Raw genomic sequence first — 24,570 nt, forward strand, 5'->3', positions numbered from 1 at the left:
CACAAAGGTGTGAAGACTGCAGTGTGTTATGTTGTGTTGCCACTTAATAAACTTCAAGTTTATTTGGCTTTGAATTTATTTCAAATACTAAAGCAGCCTGTTGTGTTATCATATTGTGACTGTGCCTTAAAGGGATAGTTCAGCATTTTGGCAAATTGGCCCATTGCCATAATCCCTATAGTTTTAGGAGTAGGTTCATTACCTTTAATTGTCGGTGCAAGCTATTTTTAGAACGGTGGAGCAGAGCTGCGAGCTGCTTAGAGCTACACTACGGAGGCTAATGGGATTTCTTGGTTTCCCTCATCAAACTCATCAAATACACAATCCAACAACTCCAAAACGCTCTGGTGGACAAGTTGTGACCTGCACATTCACCACGCTATGAGATAATAACAGAACGTTACGAGATGGAGTTTTTTTCGAGGTAAATGCAGAGACTGCTTGCTGAAAAACTGCCCCCGATGGGAACGCACATCAGCGGCTTTGCATGAATTTACCTGGAAAACAACTCAGTCACATTACATTATTGTCTCATAGCGTGGGGAATGTGCAGGTCACAACTTGTCCATGAAAGCGTTTTGGAATTTTGGGATTGTGTATTTGATGAGTTTGATGAGGGAAACCAAGAAATCCCATTAGCCTCCGTAGCGTAGCTCTGAGCAGCTCGCGGCTCTGCTCCGCTATTCTAAAAATAGCTTGCACCGACAACTAAAGGTAACGACCCTACTTCTAAGACTATAGGGATTGTATAACATGTGTTTGTTTAAATATCCCTTTAAGAAGTAAAAAGTGAGGACAGAAAAAAGGATTTCAAATGACCTTTACAAATGCAAGCTGTGATATTCAGCCAGACCAAAACATTTGAGTTGGTCTTGTTGGTGTGGTGTCTCACCTTGTTCTGGTCGGTCCAGTACAGGAAGTAACCTTTGGGGTCGACTGTTAGAGTCACTGGAGTCACAGTGGTCGAGTCCTGTAAGAAAACAAAGACATGTGGGTTCAATGTGTGTCTGATTACATCTGTGTAAGCTGTCTGCGTTTTTATGCCAGTTGCATACTTTTGTGTGTATGGCAGAGTATTCTCTGGGTAAAAACCAATTAATTACGTTCTCGTGATCAAAGCATAGTTTTTTTGCATAAATACCACAATCTACAATGGCATTAAAAGTGCTGTTTATGTTGTGAGCACACACACACACACACACAATCCTTTCCTTCTAAGGTACTTTCCACACAATGGCCTGGCATGACCACAAATGACCAAGCAGCCCGGTGTGTGAGTGTGTGTGTTCGTGTGTTCGTGTGTTCTGCAAACATGAATTGCTGGTTGTTTCACAGCTGATGTTTCCCTCTCTCCCCTCTTGTAGCAGACAAATGCTTTCCCACAGTTTTTACATGCAGACGGCTCCAAACCTCACACACACACACACGCAGCTTGACCCTGAGGCGTACATGGCAATGCCAGATATTATTGGATGCTTCTATAAAAAGAAAGAGCCTTTGCTGTTTCTGTGTCCACAGAGGCCACGGTTCAACTGAACAGTAGCATATTGTCGTCCTCAATCAGCCATGGCTGTGAGATCAGAGTGATGGAAACCGCATTTGCTGCACAGAGCAAAAAAAAAAAAAAAAATCTTCAAAGCGTCTTCACGAGGCTTCTAATGATGCCCCTATCGCAGCATTGGGAGATACGGCTAATGGTCTGCATCTGCTACACGCCTGTCATATTTGGGTGTGACCCTGTGCGACTTGCAGTGTAGGATATCATGAAAGGGTTGACGTGGGAGCTGGTAGACGGCGGAGGAGTCTGTGCTGGGGTGCAGGCAGCTATTAGCGCTGCAAAATCATTTCACACTGTCTAAATAAGACAATCACAGTTTATGGAGTCTGACACACCTGCTCCATGACATAGCCATAGTGAAATTGACCCCTTTATGAACCCGTGGAGAAACTGAAAAAGAAAAGAGCGACAGAGAGAAGGTGGAGAGGAGGAGAAAAAAAAGGGAACGTAATGGAGAAAGTAAATGAAACAACTTGCTCTGCGATTGGAAAATGGTATAGGCCGACGCATCTGAGGCATCCGCTATAGTGACGTTTGCTATGGCAACTCACCATTCCCGTAAAATCTATTAGAGACTCAAGAGGAATCGTTTTGGCTGCGTTCACATGACCGCACACAATGCAATCTTTGCAGGCTTGATTGAATGACAAAAGACGCAGCTCATACCGCTGAACGCATGCAACGTACGCACACACAGTCCTTACAGCCTGAGGGCAGGGAGAAAAACGAAAAAACCCTCATGCTGGCAGTTCTTAGATACAGCATCTCATAACAATTGAAGCCACGTGTCTCTGATATCTACTCCAGTAATCCACTGCCCAATTTCTTCTATTCCATTTATACTGATAATATCTCTTTTCCATCATCCATGAATAAAGCGGTTACTCCAAAATAAACTTCACAAAATGATAATGACTGGAATCAATAATTTTACAGTACATTGTTATAGTAGCAATAAAGCAAGTCAGGAATCTACTGGACTTGGTGGGCAAGATGTGGTGTGACGTGATGGATTATTATGTCAGAGAGAAGGGAAGAAGATGGCCTGAGAGCAGTGGGGATCTGCCTAATGATGTGAGAGCAGTTATTTTCACAGATTCCTTTTCTTAATGTCCTAACTCTCCACGGCCACCACTACAAACACATTAAGCCATTATGGACTCCCAGATCCCCTCATGGGTCTGCTCATTTACGGAAAACATAACTACCTATAACACTGTAGTCTGGATTCTGAGAGTGATGAGCGGAGCTTACTAACTCTGGAGTGGTACTGCTCGTGCTTTTTATGGTGATATCACTATTTGGAGGCTTCGCCATTAATGAGAACACATTAGGCGGTTCGTGGCCGCCTCTTTGCTGAATTAAGATGAAATTAGTGGCTGGTTCGAGGAAGTGCAAAACACCCAGAGGGACCCAAGCCTGGGCCGGAGATGTGGCCATTATCTTCAGGGAAGGGTTTGTACCATTAGCCGTCACCTAAGGGGGGGGGGGGGTTAGAGAGGAGCTTTGAACTCAGCACAGTTTTTCTCTGTGAGCTAATGACACATTTTATGACTTTTAAGGGATTTCATGCTCCCCTGTGGCTCTTGATAATATCCTATTTAACACACGCCAACAAGTAAGCTTCCAAAAATATGTTTACACAGACCCTATGTAATCTTTCAAATATTTCAGATCTCCACCAGTCTCTGTCAGTGATACTTACCACTATGGGTCTGTGGATTTAAATATCTGCCTGTCCTCCACTCTCTCTGAAAGAAGCCACAGATGCTGAATGTACAATTTGTGCCGACTGACTGACTGACAAATGATAACACAATGAAAGCAATCTTTTAAATCACAGCCAGGTTTTCCATGAGCTACAGCGACAGCGGCTTGTCTGCAAGTGGCAGCAACAGAAGTGCAATGTGTGTATGTGCATGTGTGTGAGGGAGGTGGGGGAGGTCTGGGACTTTGAGTCTTTCACTAACATTTCAAGAGGTTTTCTTATTGCTCTTCTATTCTTTTTCAAAAGTCAACCACCAAACAAACACTGTGCGCCCGGTGTGCAACGCTTCTCTTTACCATTTCAGACACTCTTCCTGAAACTCAGGGCATGCAGTCTGTGTTCAATCCCAACGCAGTAAACAACTTCACACCATTTTTTGTCTGAAAGGGAAACTGTCACTGCAACCAAAAAGTAAGTAAAGCAAAAAATTAAAACTCATATTCATTCATCCTGGAACTGTCGGTTTCCTGTCGCTTGTGCAATTTCATGTTGAGAGATTAGAGAGGAGCCCCGCGTTCAAAACAATGACAAGAGGAAAAATATTGAGTTCTGTTCCTTTTTTCTGACAATATATGGCTGTTTCCCTCTCCATCTGTCTTTGGATTCTTCTGTGATTCTTTCCATGAAATGACACAGAGACGAGAGAGGAAGGAAGGAGCGCGTGGGAAATAAAACAGAGAAGGTATCTCTGCATATTGGGTGTGTGTTTTTTGCAGGAAAGGTCTGGTGGCCAGTTGGTTCTGGAGATATGACCCTCATGTACAAAAAACACAGTACACAAACATGGTTGTTAGGGGAAACAGACACACACCCCCTTCGCACACAACGTGAGAACCACAAAGCCGGGGGGAGGGGAGGGGGGTTCATTAGCAATTACAAGTTAAGGAAATGGTCAAGTTGTCTTATTTATTTAGGCTTAAGATGGATGATTGACAGAGTGGTAGTGAGCATAATTTCCTCTCTGCTATCTGCACTGACCACGTTCACACCCCTCTTACACCATCTGTGCTGTGGTGAATCACCTCAGCTCAGCCAGCGTGAACATTTCACCTATCTGTGTTTGTTGGGATGAAATCATGAAATAACATTTCCAAATGTCACTTATATAAACCGGCAGAGTTTATTATGAAACCCTGTCTTTCACTGTTTTCCACATGTGTTAATCGTGAATGAACAACCCTTTCTCCTTTCACACGAGACAATAGCAGAATGCAATACAAGACAATAGCAGTTCACTCCAGCAGTTACAGGTGGGCACATCTCTGCATTGTCGAGTGTTTCCCAGAATGAAAGTAATCCAGACTGTGTTCATGTTCAGAATGCTCCACAACAACAAACATGCATCAAGGCAGGAGGAGCTGCAGACATGCAAGCAGTTATTCAAATGAGATGGCCTTGTGGATAGGTGTGAAACACATCACAGAAAGTCCCTTTCACAACACAGAGACTTATTATACTGACAGCAAATGAGATGAAGTCAATCATTAAATAGAATAAGGTTACTCCATTCAGAAACGAATTGAAAGGTAATGTCTCCATTGGATTATTATAGGGATGGGTATCCGCGGGTCATTCCGACATACCGCCACTCCGACATTGACGTCTAATTGTCGTAATGGCGGCACTTCCATTAATTGAAAACGTCCCACCACTCCGACAATTTTTGTTTCCATTGTCGGAATGGCGGTACTTTCCTTTTTTGGAAACGTCCCGCCATTCCGACATAAGGTCATAGGTTAATAATGATCACCGCCTCCCTGCCTGCCCATCTCCTCTAACAGCACTTTGACTCTGGTCAACGCCCTTGTCACATCCCATCTCGATTATAAAATGCATTATTATTATTATTATTATTATTATTATTATTGGCGCTGTGCTACTTAGTTTGCAGCTGTGGTCGAGAGAGCTAGAGAGTTAATGGAGAGAGGGACCGCTACGCCGGTGAATCAGATCAGTGATGTTGTTTTTAATTGTATCACAGTGGTTACAGTAGCCTACTTTCAACAGAATCAGTGGTTCTCATGGGGGTCCTGGACCCCTGTATATTTTTGATCTCTCCTGTAGCCTGGCCGGGTCTGGCTCCAAGTTTAATTATAGACAATTTGATCTGCAGACGCACAGAGGCATGCGTAAAACACATATATTGACTACTTCTTGCTGTTGCTATTTTTTTTAAAGTTACCTTTCGTTTCCTTTGGATTTTTGTGCGTATTATGGAGTAAATTCCCAAAAGTTGCAACAACTTGTAGTGATCCACTGGGTTTTGCCTGGGGTAGTTGATTTGCAGGTTTGCTCCCCAGGTTTTTTTCATTGTGTATTAGGCCAGGGAAATGATCAATTATCCTTGTGGTTTGCGCACTGGGACGTGCGGACCTTTAATGAATGAATGAATGTTTCTTTTTTGCTGTAAGTTGTGTGCGTAATGCGTAAAAGTGCATTAGTGGGACCGAGGGTTTAAATTGAGAAGTGACGTGGTGAGAGGGGAGGAGAGGCGGCATAGTGGATTATTTTTCCTGGTGGATTACCCTGTGGATCATAAAGGCCCGTTTGGACACCACACGGCCGGGCCCGTTTTCAGCCAAGCGGGACGAGGGAGAGGACTGGTGGTCACCTCGGCGGAGCCGCGGCGTCTCTCCCGTATGGACAGTAGGACAAACAAACTCTCTCTCACTCACCCTCACCACGCACCAACACACACACACATACGCACCCACACACACACACCCACACACACACACACACACACACACACACACACACACACACACACACACACACACACACACTCATTCCCACTCGGACTTAATGGACAGCGGGAGGGGGGGGGGGGGGGGCTTTCGGGTTCTGTTGATCTGTGTGTAATAGTTTATTATATGCCGCCTGTGATGGGCATGTTTTGAGTTCAGTGAAATACAGAGACTCAGACTAAGTAGCGACTTTGATTATTGCTTCCCTGGACGCACCAGTAGCGCGAGCCTAGATCCGCCTGCAGCAGTTGTGTCAGTTCCCCTTATATCCTTATTGTAAGGGAAATTGTTACAAACTGACATCGGAGTGTGTGATTGTACATGGCGAGACTTTGTGTTTGTGTTTATTTATTAAGCTTCCACTGACTGTATCACATCTGTACACATGTCTTAAAACATGAAAAAAAAAAAAAAAAACATACACACATACACCTAACCGCCGCTCGGAGTAACGCACATTTCCTTATGGAAATTAAAGCCTTGTCGGAATGGCAGGACGAAACTGTCGGAATGGCAGGACGTTTTCATGTCGGAATGGTGGTATGTCTGAGTGGTGACATGTCTGAATAGTAAAATGTCGGAATGGCGATATGTCGGAGTGGCAGCATGTCGGAATGGCAGCATGTAACCATAGGGATGTGTTGATGTGTTGTTTGGAGGAGGCGCAGTGCAGCCATGGCTGTCTGTTAAAAGCCTACTACTATTATGTTTTCGCTGGCCACTCAACAGCGGTGTGCAATTTTAATCAAGGTCATTTCACTACGGCGAGACTGGCGGTAGTATGGAAGAATGATGAAAGAGAAAGAGAAAAGGGCAATCGTTATTCAAGTCTTGAATGGTGGTTACACAGAGCCGCAGGTTCAGCCCCGGTACACTAATTAATTGTGGTAAAGTGATACAAAATAATAATAATTAACAAAAAAGAGAGAGAGAGAGAGAAGAGAAAAAAGCCTTCCCGGTGAAGGAGGAGGGGCGACATCTGTCTAAATGTTTAATTTTGATTTCAGGAGTACATACTCACACGGTCGTACCCACGCGCACCAACTCAAGCGCGCGCACGCACCCACAGTCAGACCGTGCATTTGGAAATGTAAACAACTCACACGTCGCTAGTATAGCTGTTGCATCTGTAAAGCGTTAACCAGCCCGGCCAGAGACAGCCAGCTCCTGTCAGTCACCGCGATCCCCACTGACAATGAAACCAATCGGCCGATACATTCAGCAATACATCTCAAGTGGTGGCACATGCATGCAGCGTGCAGAATGAAATGGAAATAAAGCAGATTTGACTGCCGGTCTTTTCTCCACAGTACTTACATCATCCCATTTCATAAATTTGTTGCCCTTTCTCAGGCTCTCGGGCACGGACACTGGCTTGAGCTGCAGCGCATGAACTCCAGGCTGTGCCCCTGCCATTGACTCTTCTACTCTTCTCGACGCGCGGCAGGGGTAAGAAATGAGTCACTTCACTCCCGTCTACTCTTGTGTATCTTCCTCTCCTTTCGTAATCTGCTTAAAAGCAGGCTGACGGAAGCCCACTACTGCTGCCAGTATGTCATGCCCGCAGTGACGGCGGCGGTGGCGCGTCTCGGCTTTGGAGAGCTGTGGAGGCGGACGCAGGCGCAGCGGACCGGGGGCCACTGATTGACTGACTGAGCGACATGCAGTTAAAGCGAAGACGAGACCAGCGCAGAGAGAGAGAGAGAGAGAGAGAGAGAGAGAGAGAGAGAGAGAGAGAGAGAGAGAGAGAGAGAGAGAGAGAGGAGGGGGAATCTGAATGAGTTGCACGTCTGGTTTCAAATTGAACAAGTCAGTGCAGGGACAGGATCAATGCCTGAAGTGATCTAGCGCCTCCGTGCGTCCTAGGCAATATGATGGGCAGAAATGGCTCCAGGATTTCAGCAGATGAGAAGCCAATGTGAAAAACCTCGACTGAGTTCATACTCAGAGCAGGTGTAGCCTATGCAACAGTTTTGTTTGGTTGAACACTGTCTTGTGGCATTATTGAAATCACTCTATTAAATAATTATTCTTAAACATAATACAGGATATTTTCATTCCCCAGTGTTTGGGAGTAGCCAATCATCTTTGTTACTCTGTGATCTGATGAGCAGGTAACAGGTCTTGGGTCTATCTCATCACATTAATCCTTTTGGCACAGAAGACCACAAGTCTCTTATTCTCATGATGGTGTGTGGTGTGCCATAGGTTCAAGTTGCAGACAGCTCACACTCAATCCTGCACCACTAGGGCCATGAGACCAAGGCCATGTCCAGAAAATAGTTTTTATTCACAGATGTGCACCAGCTTCAAATGTTGAAATGTTTAGGTTGGAGGCCTAAAGGTTTTCATTAAATCAAATCCAAGTTTTGTTTTTTCCTTCTTAGTGATAAATGTATTTAAATACTATCTGTCCCCTTTTACCACAGTGCAGTCTACTCACCAGAAGGTAAGCCAGCATATAAATTTGTAATTTCATCAATCAATTGTTGATTGTGACATTGTTCAGACACCATCTTCAAAGGTGACTGTCCTCAATAAACAAATAAGCAGATTGAAATAGGAGGAAAGACAATTCACTCTGACAGCTTATGACATGAATGTATAATATTAACAGAGCCAATATTTGGTGCGTTGACGCCCAAGACAGGCCGATGATAAGGTCCTCTGGCTTCTGCTATATTATCAGTAGCAGCAGTGTTCAGGCTAGTGGTGTGGCAGCAGGCACGCAGGGCAGAATGAGCAGAGCACTGGCAGCTTAAATACCGTACATTATCAAAATCTAAAGGGCTGGATGTTCCAGTGAGAAGAACATGTGGGTGGGTACCATGCAGTTGACAGGATTACAATAAAATAGCGGGGATATTTTTTCCAGCAGGGTTATAGGTTGGCATTTTCAAAAAAGGCTTTGAAATATTATTCAGAATAGCGAGATCAAATTTATAACAACCTGATGGGAGAGTTGAATGAAGAAATTCAATCTGAAAAGACAGGCATTTTTTATGGTTATGAGGAGAAAATGTTTAAATATGTTGATGTGATCTGTTCCCATCCTATGACGGTGATCTATTGCTGTTCATTCTCTCACCTGTGTAAAAGAAAGTACTTTCTTTAATGTTATAAGTCTCCATCCATCAGCTGGAGCCGACACTGATTGTGTTTCAGTGGCCGCACACAGCTGTGGGCCTTTTATTTCTTCTTGACTACACTCCCTCAAAGTTCTATGAGTCAAGAGTGTGTCACCGCCTTAAGAACTTTTCTTTACTTTAACTTCCTCATTAAATAAAACATAGAACCCCTCTGGGCTTTGTACCACCCACGCTGTTTATTTTCTGCTATTTCCAAAAAGGGACCACAGACTATTTGAGTCCTCGGAGCAGTTTTTTCCCTCCGTGTCTCTGTGGTCAGTCACCGGCCGGGGCTGACGGTCAGACATGTCAAACTTGTCAAACCTGTCAAATCCTGACCGGCGCCTTTCATGTCAGCTGTAACAGGAGTTTGTTTGAGTTTGCCTCCTGTCATTAATGATTGATTAACAGTGACAGTTTGGGGACCAGGCCCCGAATATAGTGTCATAGCGACTAGAGTGAGAGAGTGATTCAAGTGTGTGTGTGTCTGTGTGTGTCTGTGTGTGTGTGAGGGAGAAAAGCAGAGGAGGAGGTGAGAAACAAAGCATGAGATAAAAAGAAAAATCATACTTCAAGATAATATTTTCACATTCCTGGGTTATACCAACGACGCCCTTGTTTCAGCAAGAAACAACAAATGTACAGGATACCGTCAAACCATTGCACACACAAATGTTTTTATATCTCCAGTGAGTAATTGTTATCCTTCGTGCCTCAGACTTTGGTGTCCGTCATCTGTCTTCCTATCAGCCCTGAGGTTCCAGCAAACTCTAAAATCAGCCACAGCACTCCTGTGTCAAAGACAAAGGCCCACAGTAAAGAGAAATAATTGGATTGTCAGTCTATAAAAGCACTTAGGACCACAAGTTTCCTATTATTTGAATTCCAAGAAACACTGAGCTTTTAAAATGAGGTCATCCAACTTGTTAATAGTGTTTTCTTTTTCCTCTTTGAAATAATAATGTGGATGCTGCAAGAAGAAATACAATCAGCGATATATCAGGGAGATGATAAATTAAAAGGCCCACATTAAATATGAAGCGTGTCAGGAGACCAGAAACTGCACACACATCATAATTTGCGTTTCACAGTGTTCCCGGAAAAGTGACAGCAGCAGCCGAACTGCTGGAGAGGATCAATCTCATCTTTCAGAGCTGCTGTTTGTCCCCTGGAAGGGACCGAGAGCAGCTTCTTCTTAAATTGGCCTTCTCCATGGCAGGGCTGGGTTAACCTGTTACAGACCTGAGGGTAATAATGAGCCGCGGGACCCGGTTGAGCCTCTCCAGACATGTTCCTCCGCCATAAAACAAGATAAACAGAAGTCTGAGAGAATATGCAGCACGTAAGCACGCTGCATAAATTGAAATGTTTATGATACTTACTCTAGATTATGATAGAGGGCCACAATTTTGACACAGCCTCAGGATTAAGCACTCACGCAAGAGCTACTTTACCACTTCAATTTATTTCTGCTTCTTTCTTTTTAAACAATTGTAAATAAAACAAACCAACACAAACCTACCAAACTCACAGACCCTTTAGAGTCTGAGGGCCTCGGGCCGTTGCCCACTTCTATTTGGTCTTTCTGCACCTGTATGCCGAAAGAAAACACTCCCAGTTTCTAAAAGGTGGATTAGATGAGGTGGAGGTGGGGGGGTGCTCAGAGCTACGCTACAGAGGCTTATAGGATTTCTTGGTTTCCCTCATCAAACTCATCAAATACACAATCCAACAACTCCAAAACGCTCTCGTGGACAAGTTGTGACCTGCACATTCACCACGTTATGAGATAATAACAGAACGTTACGTGTTGTTTTCTAGGTGAATTTATGCAAAACCGCTGATCCGCGTTCCCGTTGGGGGCAGTTTTTCATCAAGCAGTCTCTGCATTTACCTCTAAAACAACTCTGTCTGGTAACGTTCTGTTATTATCTCATAGCGTGGTGAATGTGCAGGTCACAACTTGTCCACGAGAGCGTTTTGGAGTTGTTGGATTGTGTATTTGATGAGTTTGATGAGGGAAACCAAGAAATCCCATTATCCTCAGTAGCGTAGCTCTGACTAGCTCTGCTCTCTGCTCCACCGTTTTGACTTGACAATTAAAGGTAACGAACCTACTCCTAAAACTATAGGAATTATGGCAATGGGCCAATTTGCCAAAATGTTGAACTATCCCTTTAAAGGCATGCCCAATGCAGAGATCGCTGGATTGATTCCAAAATGTGCCAATCTGTACTGCATGTCATTCTCCCAGTCTCTCTCCACTACCCTATCAATTACCCACTACCCCCGCCCCCAACAATATACTGGTCAAACGACAGCTCTCTGACCTTCATTCATAGATGGATTTCTGTAGGGAATGTGACAGACTCATTGGCCTGTCCAGTTGTACTGTCGTGGCTGGGATGGCTTTCATCCTGGGAACCCCCACTATGATAGCACCTGATCTGTCAACCCAGGAGATCATTTTAAAGATAAAACAGTTTTCTTCTGGAAGGACAACCACGCTAAAATAGAGATTATGTTTGTAGAATGGCAGCTCATGCTTTGCCAATATCAAAATGTGGAGGGCACAAATGGCGCAAGTCACACGAGTAGATTTCTACATTTAAGTGTAATCCTCATGGTCAAGATGGGTGGCGTTCAAGGTCAATGATCCATTTTCATGTAAGGCGAGCAGCACACTAGTTGGCTGCCTACATGCTGATGAAGGACCTGCAACCTTTTTGTATTCAAGAGAAGACCCGGGGGCTCTGTAGCATTCAAGATAAGTTTAAGGTCAATGGTGTTTTCATCAGCACGCTGCATATCCAGCACGCATGACCCTCAAGAGAGGCTGGAGAGCGAGGCAGGACCTGCTGTCCTCATGGGGCTCTCACGCTAGTGTCGGTGTGGTGGAGAGATGGGTGACAAGAAACAATGAACAGTGGCAGCGTTTCTACAGGGCCATGATGAGGAACAGGTGTTCTCAAACCGCTGCCTGCCAGAGCTTTCATTGTCAATATTAACTCAAGATCTCTCCTAAGTAGCACATTCAGCATATCATTAACAATGCTGAATGGTGGACCGCAGCCCGACACATGAAACCTGCATGCCGGCCTGCCCTCTCATCCTCATGCATCAGCTGTTTCTTTTTGCTGATTGGAAGCTGAGGTTGGCTCAATGTCCAAACAGTACAATCATGTACAAAATGTAAAAACATCTCTGTTTCTGCTACAAATAAGTTTGACATGCAGAATCATTATTTTGAAATCGATGCCTGCCATTTCAAATGTGTACAGCCAAGAGTACCGAGCACAGTATACAAATGTATAAACTGTCTGGGAATGGCACAGGGTCTGTTTAGGTTGAAGCCTGCAATGTCCTCTCTATGAACCCAAACACAACCATGCAGCACAAAAGGCAGTACATTAGCAGCATCTTCTGGATCTTTCTTGCCAGTGCACTTTGTGATGGTACATTTCACACCAGCTGACTATACATTTGATGTGTCTGAAAATTTGTTTTTTAAAATCAATTGTTATGCATTTCCCTTTCTAGCAAACTCCTGTATACAGTGCTTACCATGTATTCCATTTTCCTGTATGGTGTAGCTTTAATATAAAGTTTGTGAATAAATATGATAAATGCTTATCATATTGTAAACAGTATTAACACATGGGGTATTAACTGTCCTTTATGTGGACTTAACTAAACCTAAATAGAATATGTGATTTTGCCAAAGACAAAACTGTGTAAGAGAAACAATTAGTCATTAGTAATAGTAATTTATCAAAAAATGTTTACATGTCATGTTGTACATCTTACGAAAAATAAAGTGAGAATGAATTAAACATACAGTATGAAAACAACCCAACCCAACTACTCCCATGGAGTAAATAGTCAAACTGTCAAAATTCATCACACTGATGTCAAATAGTATAATAATCCAATTAAAATCCAAAAACTGTGCTCATTACCCAGAATGGTGTCGTACAGCCAGAAGTAATAAATGTATATGATGAAATGAACAGAATGACAAAATCTCTCAAACATTTATATTACTTCCAGCTATTGGCCACAAAAAGACTTGTCAGGATGCTGTATAATATTTGTTTAATAAACACTGGAGCAAAACGCTTAAAAAAAAAAAAAAAACTTCTTTTTTTGTCAGCAACATAATACTAAACACTGCCAAATTCAGACTTAAGCAGTTATAATTTTACTGGAACTGAAAAGCTTTATTGGTCAAAACTTTATTGTTTCCTGTGTGCTTTCTGGTGTGGTTTTAGAGGCCCGACACCAGCACGGCCTGCTGCAATTTCTCCTTAGACAAATACTTGGGCAGACACGTCTATAGCCCCTGGTGCACTCCAACATCCTGAGCCGGGAGTGTGTCACGATATAAATGCGGGTGTATGCACACAGTCATCTATGCACATAATCAACATATTGTATGTTAGGGTGCCAACTCCAGAGGCAGGGGTTAAATACTATAAAGTCCAGTGGTTTTGACTATTTCTCTTATCCACCTGTGCAAGGGAAAGCACTCAACAGTAATTCATGGGCATCCCTGCTAATTATGTGACTATAGTCTATTTACTTCTGTATTATAAAACCATCAGCTTTGGGATTCTAAATGGGTACAGTTCAAAGGGTTCTTCTACCACTCATACTTATAAAATAGTGAGTAAGTACTGGCAAGCCTAACTACTACTTAGTGAATACGAGCTCTTCAAAGGCACCAGGGATGTGGTTTCTTGCCTATAAAAAGACCAAAGGCACACTGGGACGACCGGGGGCCTCTAATGGGACAATGTAGCAAGTTCACCAACAGAGAGTGCTGTGGCATCACTTTATGTCACTCTGGTGGCTCCTCTGCTTACGATTAAAAATAATCCTTCTCTCAAGGTTCAGGAACTTCATTGTCCATTCAATCCAAATTCCTGGTAACTAACATAACACGGAACATGTGCAGTGAAAAACGATATGTTAAAAACTTAACAGCTTGCAGAGGGGGCCCAGGGCCCGTGGTTCAGGTCAAATTATGAGTTTAAAGCAAAACTCTGGAGCTCTGGTGCTCTCCAACCTGACTCTACTGACACAAAAATTTGTTTTTTCTGACATTATTCACACCTGGAGAGTTGCAGCGACCTTGTGTGCGAGACAGGGGAGGTTTTAATATGTCTCATACCTTGCTCTGTGTCTGTGTGTAACCAAACACCTCTACTACTTCTATTGTCTTATCTGAGATTGAGGAGGGAAAAAACTGGCAGGTGTTCTTCCCCTCAGGCTACAGACTTCAGAAATGAGGAAAATAGAGGGTGGGAGTTGGAATGAAAGGGAACACGCAGACATGCATGTATACACACACACACACACACACACACACACACATGCGCGTGCACACACAACAATACACGCACACACATGCACAAGTATATACTTTGACACACATGTCTGAGTGTGTTGCAAGATCACACAGCCAGTGCTTTTACATGTAGTGTAAACATGTCTGAGGGTGTGTATTAAATACTCATTACAGAGGACTGGGTAAGCTCTGGGAGAGACTGGGAGAGAAAACAAACAAACCCTATGGGGTGGCTGAGAGGGGTGGTGAGGGGCCGGGGGGGAGGCCTCTCCCAGTGTAATTCAAGTTCAATAACTGACCCTTAACCTCACTCTAACTCAGGTTACACAGTTCTGGTGAGACAGATTATGGGCACAGTTACCTCACAGCTGTGGATACTATATGCCTCGACAGAAGCTTTACACACACACACACACACACACTCGGTACCAAAACAAAACAAAAAAAAGGTCAGTTGGTAATGTCAACAATCAACTAAGTATTCTTGAATATCAAATGGCAACATGGATGACAGGTTCCCAAGCTGCGCACCTTTTGCTGTGATGTAAAGAAACCGGGACCACACAGAGCCCTTTCACAGCCAGGAAGCAGAAGACATCGTTCACCTGCGGAGCTGCAGCTGGGCCAGTTTCACTCTGTCAGAAAGAACTAATTAACTTCACGTCAAAAATGATCACAGAAGGAAAACACAGCTACTTCAAAACCACTGACAAAATGCTCATAATTGTTCAGTTTACACCTATGCACGTAGTTTCACTGGGCTCACTGGCCTGCAAAGAGCCTGCGGTGATTAAGTGCTCGGTGAGCAGGAGGCAAGGAGTAATGGAACGGGATGAAAGATTTGCATTTTGCATGTTTTTTGCGTCTTATAATGTTTATGTTTGGGTTGTCGGTTGGCCGCGCTCTCAGGCATGAGGCCGTCTGCCGGGCAGCAGTTGTCCTGCTGTAGTTTTATTCACATTATCGTCCCTGCGAGAAACCAAACACATGGTCGTTAAAGTTGCCATGATTCACATCACGTCACATTATTACGTTCCATGTTTGCAAACAAAGCTCCTGCTATTCTCTGTTTGAATTAATATTTACTTAAATATATCCATCCGCCACATGAATCCAGATTTTGCAACTTCCAGATGAGGCCAGTGGAAGGGTTGCAGATGCCATGGTTGTGGCCACAGCCTAAAAATGGTTCACATCTCATGCTGTGTTAGCATAACCACGGTCACATGTTTGAGGCAGAGACTGAGTGAGTGAGGGAGGAAGAGAGAGAGAGAGAGAGAGAGAGAGAGAGAGAGAGAGAGAGAGAGAGAGAGAGAGAGAGAGAGAGAGAGAGATGTAGCTAGCTAAAGTGCAGGTCTAAACAATAACAACACATAAACAAAAAATACATTTCTGGCAAAAGTTAATTGCCATTCATCTGACCGTTTCCCTCCAGTTTGGTTAAGGAGACATGCTCACCCCAGACATCTGTGCTTCTGGGCAACTCTGGCTTCTTTTGTTTGGCGCAACAGTAGATGGGGCTGCAGGTCTGTAACACTACAACAGAATAGACTCTCGCTATTTAACACGATCTTCTTGTTTCTTGTCTTTTTTCTCTCTTTTCTTTTCTTTTCTTTCCACCAGTCCCTGCGGACTCAATATTTATGGTTTGGTAAAACCAACATGGAACGGGAAGTTGACCAACATATCAAGTGTCAAGGTCTTGTCAGAAAGGCCCTAAATTTGCATCATTACAGCTCATCCTCTGGGGAAATGGTGGGGCTAATTCAAACCATCTCCACACAGCTGGAGGAGAGAAGTGGGCTCTCTTCTGCAGAGAAATGAAATGGAGACAAACATGTTTTATGTCTCTTCAGCCATTTATTGTTTTCATAGTCGCAGCTCGCCTATAAGGCATTCCCCTAATCATCTTTAAGTTACACAATGTCCAATTATCATTTCATAACAGAACATCTTAAGACAAAGCAAAAGACATCATTGTCATCTAAATGAAAACCTCTGCACCTCCCACTGTGACTTTACCATTTAGTCTGTTTGTTATGAGTAGATCTGCCAATCAAGCGATGCACAAAGGGTCTATTGTCCATAGCCTACTATGGCACAGTTCCAGAGAGGGCGTAAAACTCCTGTCTGCTCTGATAGCAATCTGTAGCTAAAGCCCTTCTCCCAATCCCTACACGCAGCAACAACCAAGTGTTGACAAAGCCTCGGCCGCGCTAAGATGCTGATCTAAGGTCAGTTTTGTGCCCCACAAATGGTTTTAAATGGAGGATTAGGTGGAGGTAAGCTGGTCATAGGTCTGTGCCTAAGGCCAGGTGTGGAGTTAGGGATCAGCCTTTGTGCTGTGGTAGAGCTTTTTCCCTTCAAGTGTGCCTAAATCCTTTTAAGAAAGAAAATGTTGATGTTTACATCCTAGCTGTGACCCCCTCTTGGCCTCTCTGCTCAAGCATTCCTGCCATAGCTGTGACATCAAGCTAAGCTTTAGGACACCAGAGGGATAGTGAAAACATTGCTTAATCACAGCCACAGGGCACCTGTATGATAACAAAGCAACCCCTTAACCCCTCTGTGTTTGTGTATGTTCCTTAATGCATGTATGTGTATGTGTGTGTGTAGCTGTTGCTGTGCTCAGATTGTGTGGTCGGTCAAAACGTGCCCTGGTTTTTAACATATGGATCCAGGGTCGGCAGCAGATTGTTCTGAATCAATCGGCGGTGGGCTTGAGCTGTTCATATAATCACATGTTATACCACTGAGATCAGGTATATTTATTGTCCACCTGAAGGGGGATTCCTAACATGTTGACCTAATATGCATTGAATGGAGTCGTCAAAAACCATAATGCCCTAAAGGTCAGGCAGTGGCCAAAAGCTCACAAAGCCAGGATCACCAACAGGGCAGCTACAACAGTTTTAACACAGTGTACAATCTCAATCTGATGTATGTCCAAATCCTTGAACCTAGCTTCTACTGTTAGTCACATTACCCTGGGAACAGGTCAAATGTAACTAGACTAATATGTAATGCCGTGCTCAAGAGCACATTAGTGGATCAGCAATGCTACACAATCGATTTTAATGCACTTTCTGGGACCAATTTATGCAATCAACATGGATTTTTTACCAGAGCTCACTAAGGCTTCACTGAATTCCTACTTGATATTCACACGTCCCCTGTCGGTGCCACAGGAAAGCAACATAGAAAGCAATAATGTTTTCATTTGTGTGTCGTAAAGCAGTGTAGTAAATGTTGTTGTGCTGGTGGATGGCTGTGGGTGCGAGGCAGGGCTCTGGCTGCGGACTGCTGAGCTTGAGGAGATGGGTCAACACAGGTCAACCAAGTCCAGCTAAACAAACACACGCTATCAAAGAGGAAATTTCCTGTCCAATCTGCAAGTTTTCTCTTCACAGTGTACATTCACCAGATGATCCCACGGGATGAGACAGCGTGTGTGTGTGTGTGTGTGTGTGTGTGTAAGTGACTGCAAGTGCAAAGGAACTGACGATTGCTCACCTTAATGTATATGCAGTGGTTATTTGAGAGTAAAGAGCAGAAGGAGTCAAAGTGAATTCTTCAAACCTTGGCCTTTTTATGAGAACTATGAGAATGTTCCTGTTATGAGAGAAATTTGATTTTTGATTTCTCAAACTGAAAAACTGTATTCACACATATGAGCATCGCATTTTCATTTCAGGCGAAGTCACGCTCCATGTGGCTGTGTCACACAGCAATTAACCACCAGTGAGGGTTTGGCTTCCAAAAGCCTTGCAACGTTTCAAATTGCTTCCCAACCATAATTCCTCCACGCTCTTTGACTCAATTACCTGTCACCTCACGGGACAAAGGACACACTATGGAGGGCTATTTCGCATGCAGACATACACGGACATATACGCATACACCTCATATCACTTGCACACAGACAAACGCGGACGCACACCCTTGGACAATACAATAGTTCTTATGGTTGCTAGGCGCTGTTGTAATTTATGGTGGGATTGGGTTGCAGGCTTAGCCCCGCATCAGTGTCTTCCTACCAGGTGATGAGCGTTTGCAGACAAGGCTTCAGCCCCTCTCCACTAACTGGTGGAGATGCTCAGCACAATAAACGGCTGGGAGAAGAGACCTTAGCGTTTGCTGAGTGTTTATAATGTAAACAAGACAGAGACATTTTATAAGTACGCTAGTGGGTGGTGTTTTTCTATTGAGGCTAGCACAAAATTTTCTGGACAGATTCAGATTTTGAATGGAATTTAATATAAATTTTGAGGAGAAAGCTGCCAAACGGCTAGTAGCACACATGCCAACAATATCACATATTTTCTGAGACTGTCAAAACTTTTCTTTCAGTGTGCAGATAGTTTTTTATTTTATCTACCTTAACATTTTTTTTTAAGTCAAGAAAAATGTCTTTTCTGTGCTTCCAATTATACAGACTGTGTTTTTGTCAATACATTTAGAAGGAGTACTGCTCAGTCACATCAGAGTTATTGTGAAGATTACACTGGTATGTCATGGTGTATGGTCCCTTTTTCTCAAACTGAAAAACTCCAATATATCCTCCGGAGTGCTTGTCTGTGTTTGCGTGTTTGCATGTGTGTGCGTTGTGTTGCTTTGTCCCTGTGGTCGCGTACTGCAGTTACAGAGAGTACAGGAGACCGTGCGTGTGTGTCGATGTGTGTTAATGCTGTAATAATCTGTGTGTATATGGTACATGTGCGTATTGCTGAGCGGACCTCCCCCGCCATACTGCAGAGATTTTTCATCACATGAAAGCCAACAGGGGGTGGTATGCATGCAGGGCGAGTCGCTTCCATCTGCCCTGTCCACTTAAATTAGTGGGGCCTCGCATCCAGCAGCATCTGGTTCCAATATGGAGCCAGGCGGAAGGGTGGGTGCCTCACTGTGCGGCGGAAAATACAGCCTACTGTACCTTTAAATAGCCCTCAGGAGGCTAGGGACGGATGCTGGCCCTATCGCCCTATCCCAAGATTCTTTGTATCTGGCCTAACACTTCTTCCCTTTGAAAGAGGACAAATGTACAATTAGGCAGGAATGCCTGCAATGCTGTTTTCCAAGCATGTGTTCGCAGAGCTGGCTGCAGCAAATGGCGGATCGACTAGTGAGAGGTTACACGCCGTCAGCCTCCCTCACTGTTCCGCGGTGAGATGCACCGTCTGACCCTGCCCAGGCTGGGTTTCTCCGGTTCTGCTGGTCCGTGTTTGGGTTAGCCTCTTGTTGTTCTGGTTCTGCTGCAGTTTGCCGAGCCAGGTCTCTGTCAGCACTCCTCTGTGGCACAAGCCTGCAAGGATCCCTCCTCCTCCTCTTCTTCTTCTTCTTCTTCTTCTTCTTCTTCTTCTTCCTCTTCTTCTTTCCCTGGACGAGAGGCACTTCAGAGCTTACCCATAATTCCATCTCGACCATAATTCACACTGTGCACTACCCTAACTAAAGGGGCTGTCTGTAACTACGGTGATTGCATGTTTGTCAAACGAATTGTCAGTGCAGCAGACTCAGGAGGAGGAAGAGAGTAGGGCCAGAAACATGATGATGACACGCTTGCACACAGGAACGTGCGCAGTAGTATCATCCTACAGTCCTATAGGATCTGTAGGATGATCAAACACAGTGATAAAGACCACTGTCCAAACCAAAATATACACACAAGAGCAGGATCGCTGTTGAATGAGTGGTAGGATACTAGTTAGACAGTTTATAGGATGTTAAGGAAGATTATTTACACCCCACATGGAGGTTACACTGACTGCATGCTATACTATGAGAATGTGACACTACTATCTTAGTATTTTACACATACAGTATATAATCACCTCCACCTATGCAGTGATCATTGTGTACTGAGATCACAAATGTATTTGTGTACAAAACAACTTTTGAAATGGTTAAAATGCAAAACAACACTAATTTCAAGTGCTAAATAACATAATATAATTTTTTTTATAAGTTCCAGATGGTGTGCAGAGCTGAGGGAAACATTATATGAAGATAAAGCTACTCTACAGACACCCACAAATTGTTTTAGAGGCCCTCTGGAGGTCCTCCATTGAATTTCCTCAGCACAGGGAGTCTGTGTTTCCACTCGCCGCGAGGGAGGAGAACATGGAGTGAGAAACACAGTGCTATCAGATAAGACTGATGACAAGGCAGAGAGAATCGATGACAAACTTCTGACAGCTCTGGCCCATGTCTTCAGACCTAGCCCGCCTGCTGAAATATAGATCGCAGTGTGCCTCCAACACACGCACACACACACACAGAGAGAGAGAGTCAGGTCTGCAGATACTTGTGTAATGTGTGAGTGATTAGCCAAGCAAACCACCGGAAAGCATTAGAGTGCCCATGTCAGTGCGGAGACGGCGATGTGAAATATCTGGACTTTTGTTTTTCATGGTCCTTCACTATGTGAAATATTACCTCGGCGTATCTAAGTGGTCACACTCGCTGCTATTGTTACAAAGTCCTTGCCCTTTGACCTCATGTGTTGGAGTGCACACATGCGCAGAGCAACAACCAAAGGGCATATCCAAAACAGCAGGGGGGTTAGACTTTATCTTGAAAATATTGAGAGGTTGTCACAAAGACGTATTACCTCCGTGAAACAGTCCGCCACCCCAAGATAACGGCCACACTGGAACAAGTGTTAACCACTGGGTAATTTTATTAAGTTGTGACTTCCTTTCTTTTCCTTCTTTACATCAGGGGTTCAGAGGTCAAGAGGATCTGTCAGCAGTGACAGAGAGGATTATGGGTGTAGGCATTCCATTGGCAGTCATTACTGTCCTCAGTCAACACCCCGTGCTCTCTCTCTCCCCCCTTTTTTCTCATCCTCTGTCTGTCTGTCTCTTCTCTCTCTTGTCCTCTGACAGACTAAGAAGCAATTAGTGTCACATTAGTGATATCCAAGGTATAAGTCGTGTTCATGCCAAAGCTGCTGCTCTAGCTGGCCATCTTTTTAAATAAACGGATGCTTTGTTTGATTTATTGTAATGTATTTCACATTTTTGGTTTTAATTCTTCAAAAATCCATAGTGTCCTGCCTTTTAGGATGGATTGGAATGAACGTTTTTGAGTAAAGTCTCAGCTTTGTTATCCCCAGCTCTGTCTCTCTCTCTCTCTCTCTCTCTCTCTCTCTCACAGTATTTCTGCTACATTACAATCACCTATCCAAATACATACGAGAAAGAGAAGGAAAAATGAGTGTGAGCAGCAATGTGAGGTTTGGACCCCTGCACTAGAACCCCAGCCCAGTAGGATTCCTCACATTCCAGCCCGTGCTGGAGCTGGAGCTGGTAATAGATCTGAGCAGGCCTGCTGGGCTCAGCGCATTGTGGCCTGTCTTCCTTTCCTCAGTTTTCTGCTTTGGAACAAGACAGCGTTTTTCCTTGTAGGACACCTTCCTGAGAACAGCCTCAGGTACTGACTTTCCCTCCCTCCGTCACCAGAAAAGCACACATGAATACATTTCTCCCCTTCCTCTGTGCCACCCCTCCAGTTTCCCCTCATGCGACGGTAACAGGATAGCAGGAGTTTACATCACGGCAGAGTGAGGGGCTGGGTCTCTTTGACAGTAATGCAAGGGACACTTGTTTACCTAACCCTATGGGTCACTGTGCAGTTTAGCAGGGAATGAATGACTTCATTTTTAGGGTTTAAATTAAAGGGTTCCTCCTCTCTTGAACTTAAAACAGATTTGTGCATGCCTTGGAATGAACAAAGTACTCACTCAGTACACAGAGCTTTCTACTCTGGCTGTAGTGATACAACAAAAAAAAGGGCAAAGAATTACAGTGATTGTAAGAATGTAGTACAGTAAATCCTGAGGTTGCACACATTTGCATAAAGTTATAAAATTCCCTCACACCATTTTGGACCTAGCTAATGCTTCATGTTGTAAAAAAAAAAAAATTCTTTCATTCGCTCTGACATGGTGTCAGTTACTTCGGCAGTTATTGGGCTACGCCATATTTGAGGGAAATTGCTACCTTATGCGCCTTTAAAAAAAAAAAAACCACTGGGTTTTGAATGGGACCTTTTAAAAAGGGGTAGTGTTTCATTTAGAGTTGGTGGTCATTTTGGCAATGTGATTTTACCACCGGGGAGCCTTGGAAGCATTTACACTCACACATGGCATCAAGGCCTGCTGTGGTGGTGATCAAGTGCTTTGGAGATGCCTGGACACCATGAGAACACAAATTAGAGCCCATCTCTCCCGTACTTCCCCCACACCAAACCGTTCAGAGCTATAGGAGCACGCTCTCCCTCTCACTACAGCCTTTCATGCCGCTTGCTCGTCAAAGGAGAATTGATTAAAGGCCCCTCTTAAATGACTTCCTTTTTAGAGCTATTATTTCCCAATAACCAAAGGAGAGCAGATTGAGATCAGTAGTCTAATCTGTTGTTTCCCTCTCCTTCTTATTGGTGTTTTTGTTTGAGCCCTGCAAAAGAGCTCACCCCATTTTTCCTGTCAGTCATCGGGTTGTAATACTGGGGATCATGGCTGTAACTTTAGACTGCTCAAGCACTCACGCACGGGCCTTTTTCAGAGAACATAGTGAAACAAGTCACTCTCCAAACCCTCTGACAAATAACCCATGCCACAAAGAGCCTGTAACTCTGCCGCCCAGGGAAAAATGCTTTGAAGCTGCAATAGAAAGGAGGACTTCTTCACTGCGGCCAGTGCAGCACTGGGTGCAGCAGCTGAACTTCGCAACAGAGGAGGGCAACGGCGATCTCAGGGAACAATAGAAATCCTTGAACTCTTTATTCTACAAACAGACACACGGCTACTGACCTGGAGGTTAGTGTGATGGATTCTTTCCCAGCAGCCAAACTGCAGCTATTCCGCTGTCACTGCGAGTATAAAAAAGGCAAAGCGAGAATATGTTTGGAATGGCAATATGTCATGCTTGCGCAGTGCCAAATTGAGTTGAAAGTCAAGTTTAGCTATAAAAACACAAAGCAGATGGGAAGAAGAAATGAAAAGATAAGAAAGGATAAGGACTTTTCATTCTCTGTCAGCAGAAACACCTACAGTGTCCGTCCTCTTCTGGGCTCTAATCACAACACACCATCTCCATTCCACTTCAAACATTCCTGTAAACACCTGCTTGTATCTCACCTCTGCATCTGTGTGGGCAAATACCACCCATTGTTGTTTGCCTGTGTGCAGACAAGACTTCCACTAGCTAACTCCGGACAGTTGTTTCTTCTGTGGCCATGCATCACATCTCCTCTCAAGATGAAGAGCTTGTGGAGATGAAAAGCAGACTCTCCGACTCTCTGGGGGGGAAACCCGTTGTAAAGAAGAGACCTTCAGGTGAGAAATATGCGGTTTTGGCAAACAAAAGTTACATTCATCCAGGTGGTCCCAGACGCCCTATCCAAACAGAGGTCTTGGACTGAGCGGCATCAAGATTGTGCAAAAACAATGCCACGGTATGCTCACATCTCTCACTTTAATGATTAATCTGATCAAGCCAACTTTTCATCTGTCGACGCCAATGTTCTAGCAGCTCTTTTGACTTGTCATCTGGACAAGTAATAACAAGAAGTGTTGTGTCTCACAGCAGACTCACAATCACCTCCCAACAGCTGAGACGCCTGTCTCTCAGACAATCGCGATACAACTGTACGGCATGACAGTAATAGTTGATATACTTCAAGATCATTCATCATGACATGCTGCTGTGATTTCCACTTCAAACTGAAAAGCTGCATATATATGGTTAACTGAAAAGTATTCCTTTGTCCACTGCTTTCACTTCAGGACAGACAATTTCAAGCATTTCGCACACGGCTCCAAGAACTGCCTCTAATACTCTGTATTTTTTTAACATACACTCCGTCATTATGGTTTGAATTGGAGGCTTAGCACTCACTTTTCACTCATTCCTGATTCTGTGTCTGCTCTCTCTCACCTTCGCCTGTTTTCATGGAACTCTGCTTGACATGCTCTGCTGGCTCCATAAGTCACCAATTGACCGAACATAAATGTAAAA

The 24,570-nt window shown here is 43.9% G+C and overlaps 1 protein-coding gene across 1 annotated transcript in view; it reads right to left on the bottom strand.

Annotated features, from left to right (window-relative positions):
* Positions 1-7,650, bottom strand: part of plcb1l (phospholipase C beta 1-like) — a 125,933-nt gene extending 118,283 nt beyond the window's left edge. Inside the window, exons 1-2 of the mRNA XM_084000067.1 lie at positions 7,391-7,650; positions 893-970 (exon numbers count right to left, since the gene is read on the bottom strand). Of these exons, the coding sequence (XP_083856193.1) occupies positions 893-970; positions 7,391-7,489 (177 nt within the window). The 5' untranslated portion in view covers positions 7,490-7,650. The remainder of the gene's footprint in view (positions 1-892; positions 971-7,390) is intronic.
* Between the last annotated feature and the right edge of the window lie 16,920 nt (positions 7,651-24,570).

The sequence above is a fragment of the Trachurus trachurus genome, assembly GCF_905171665.1.
Source record: "Trachurus trachurus genome assembly, chromosome: 24".
Taxonomy (NCBI): Eukaryota; Metazoa; Chordata; class Actinopteri; order Carangiformes; family Carangidae; genus Trachurus; species Trachurus trachurus.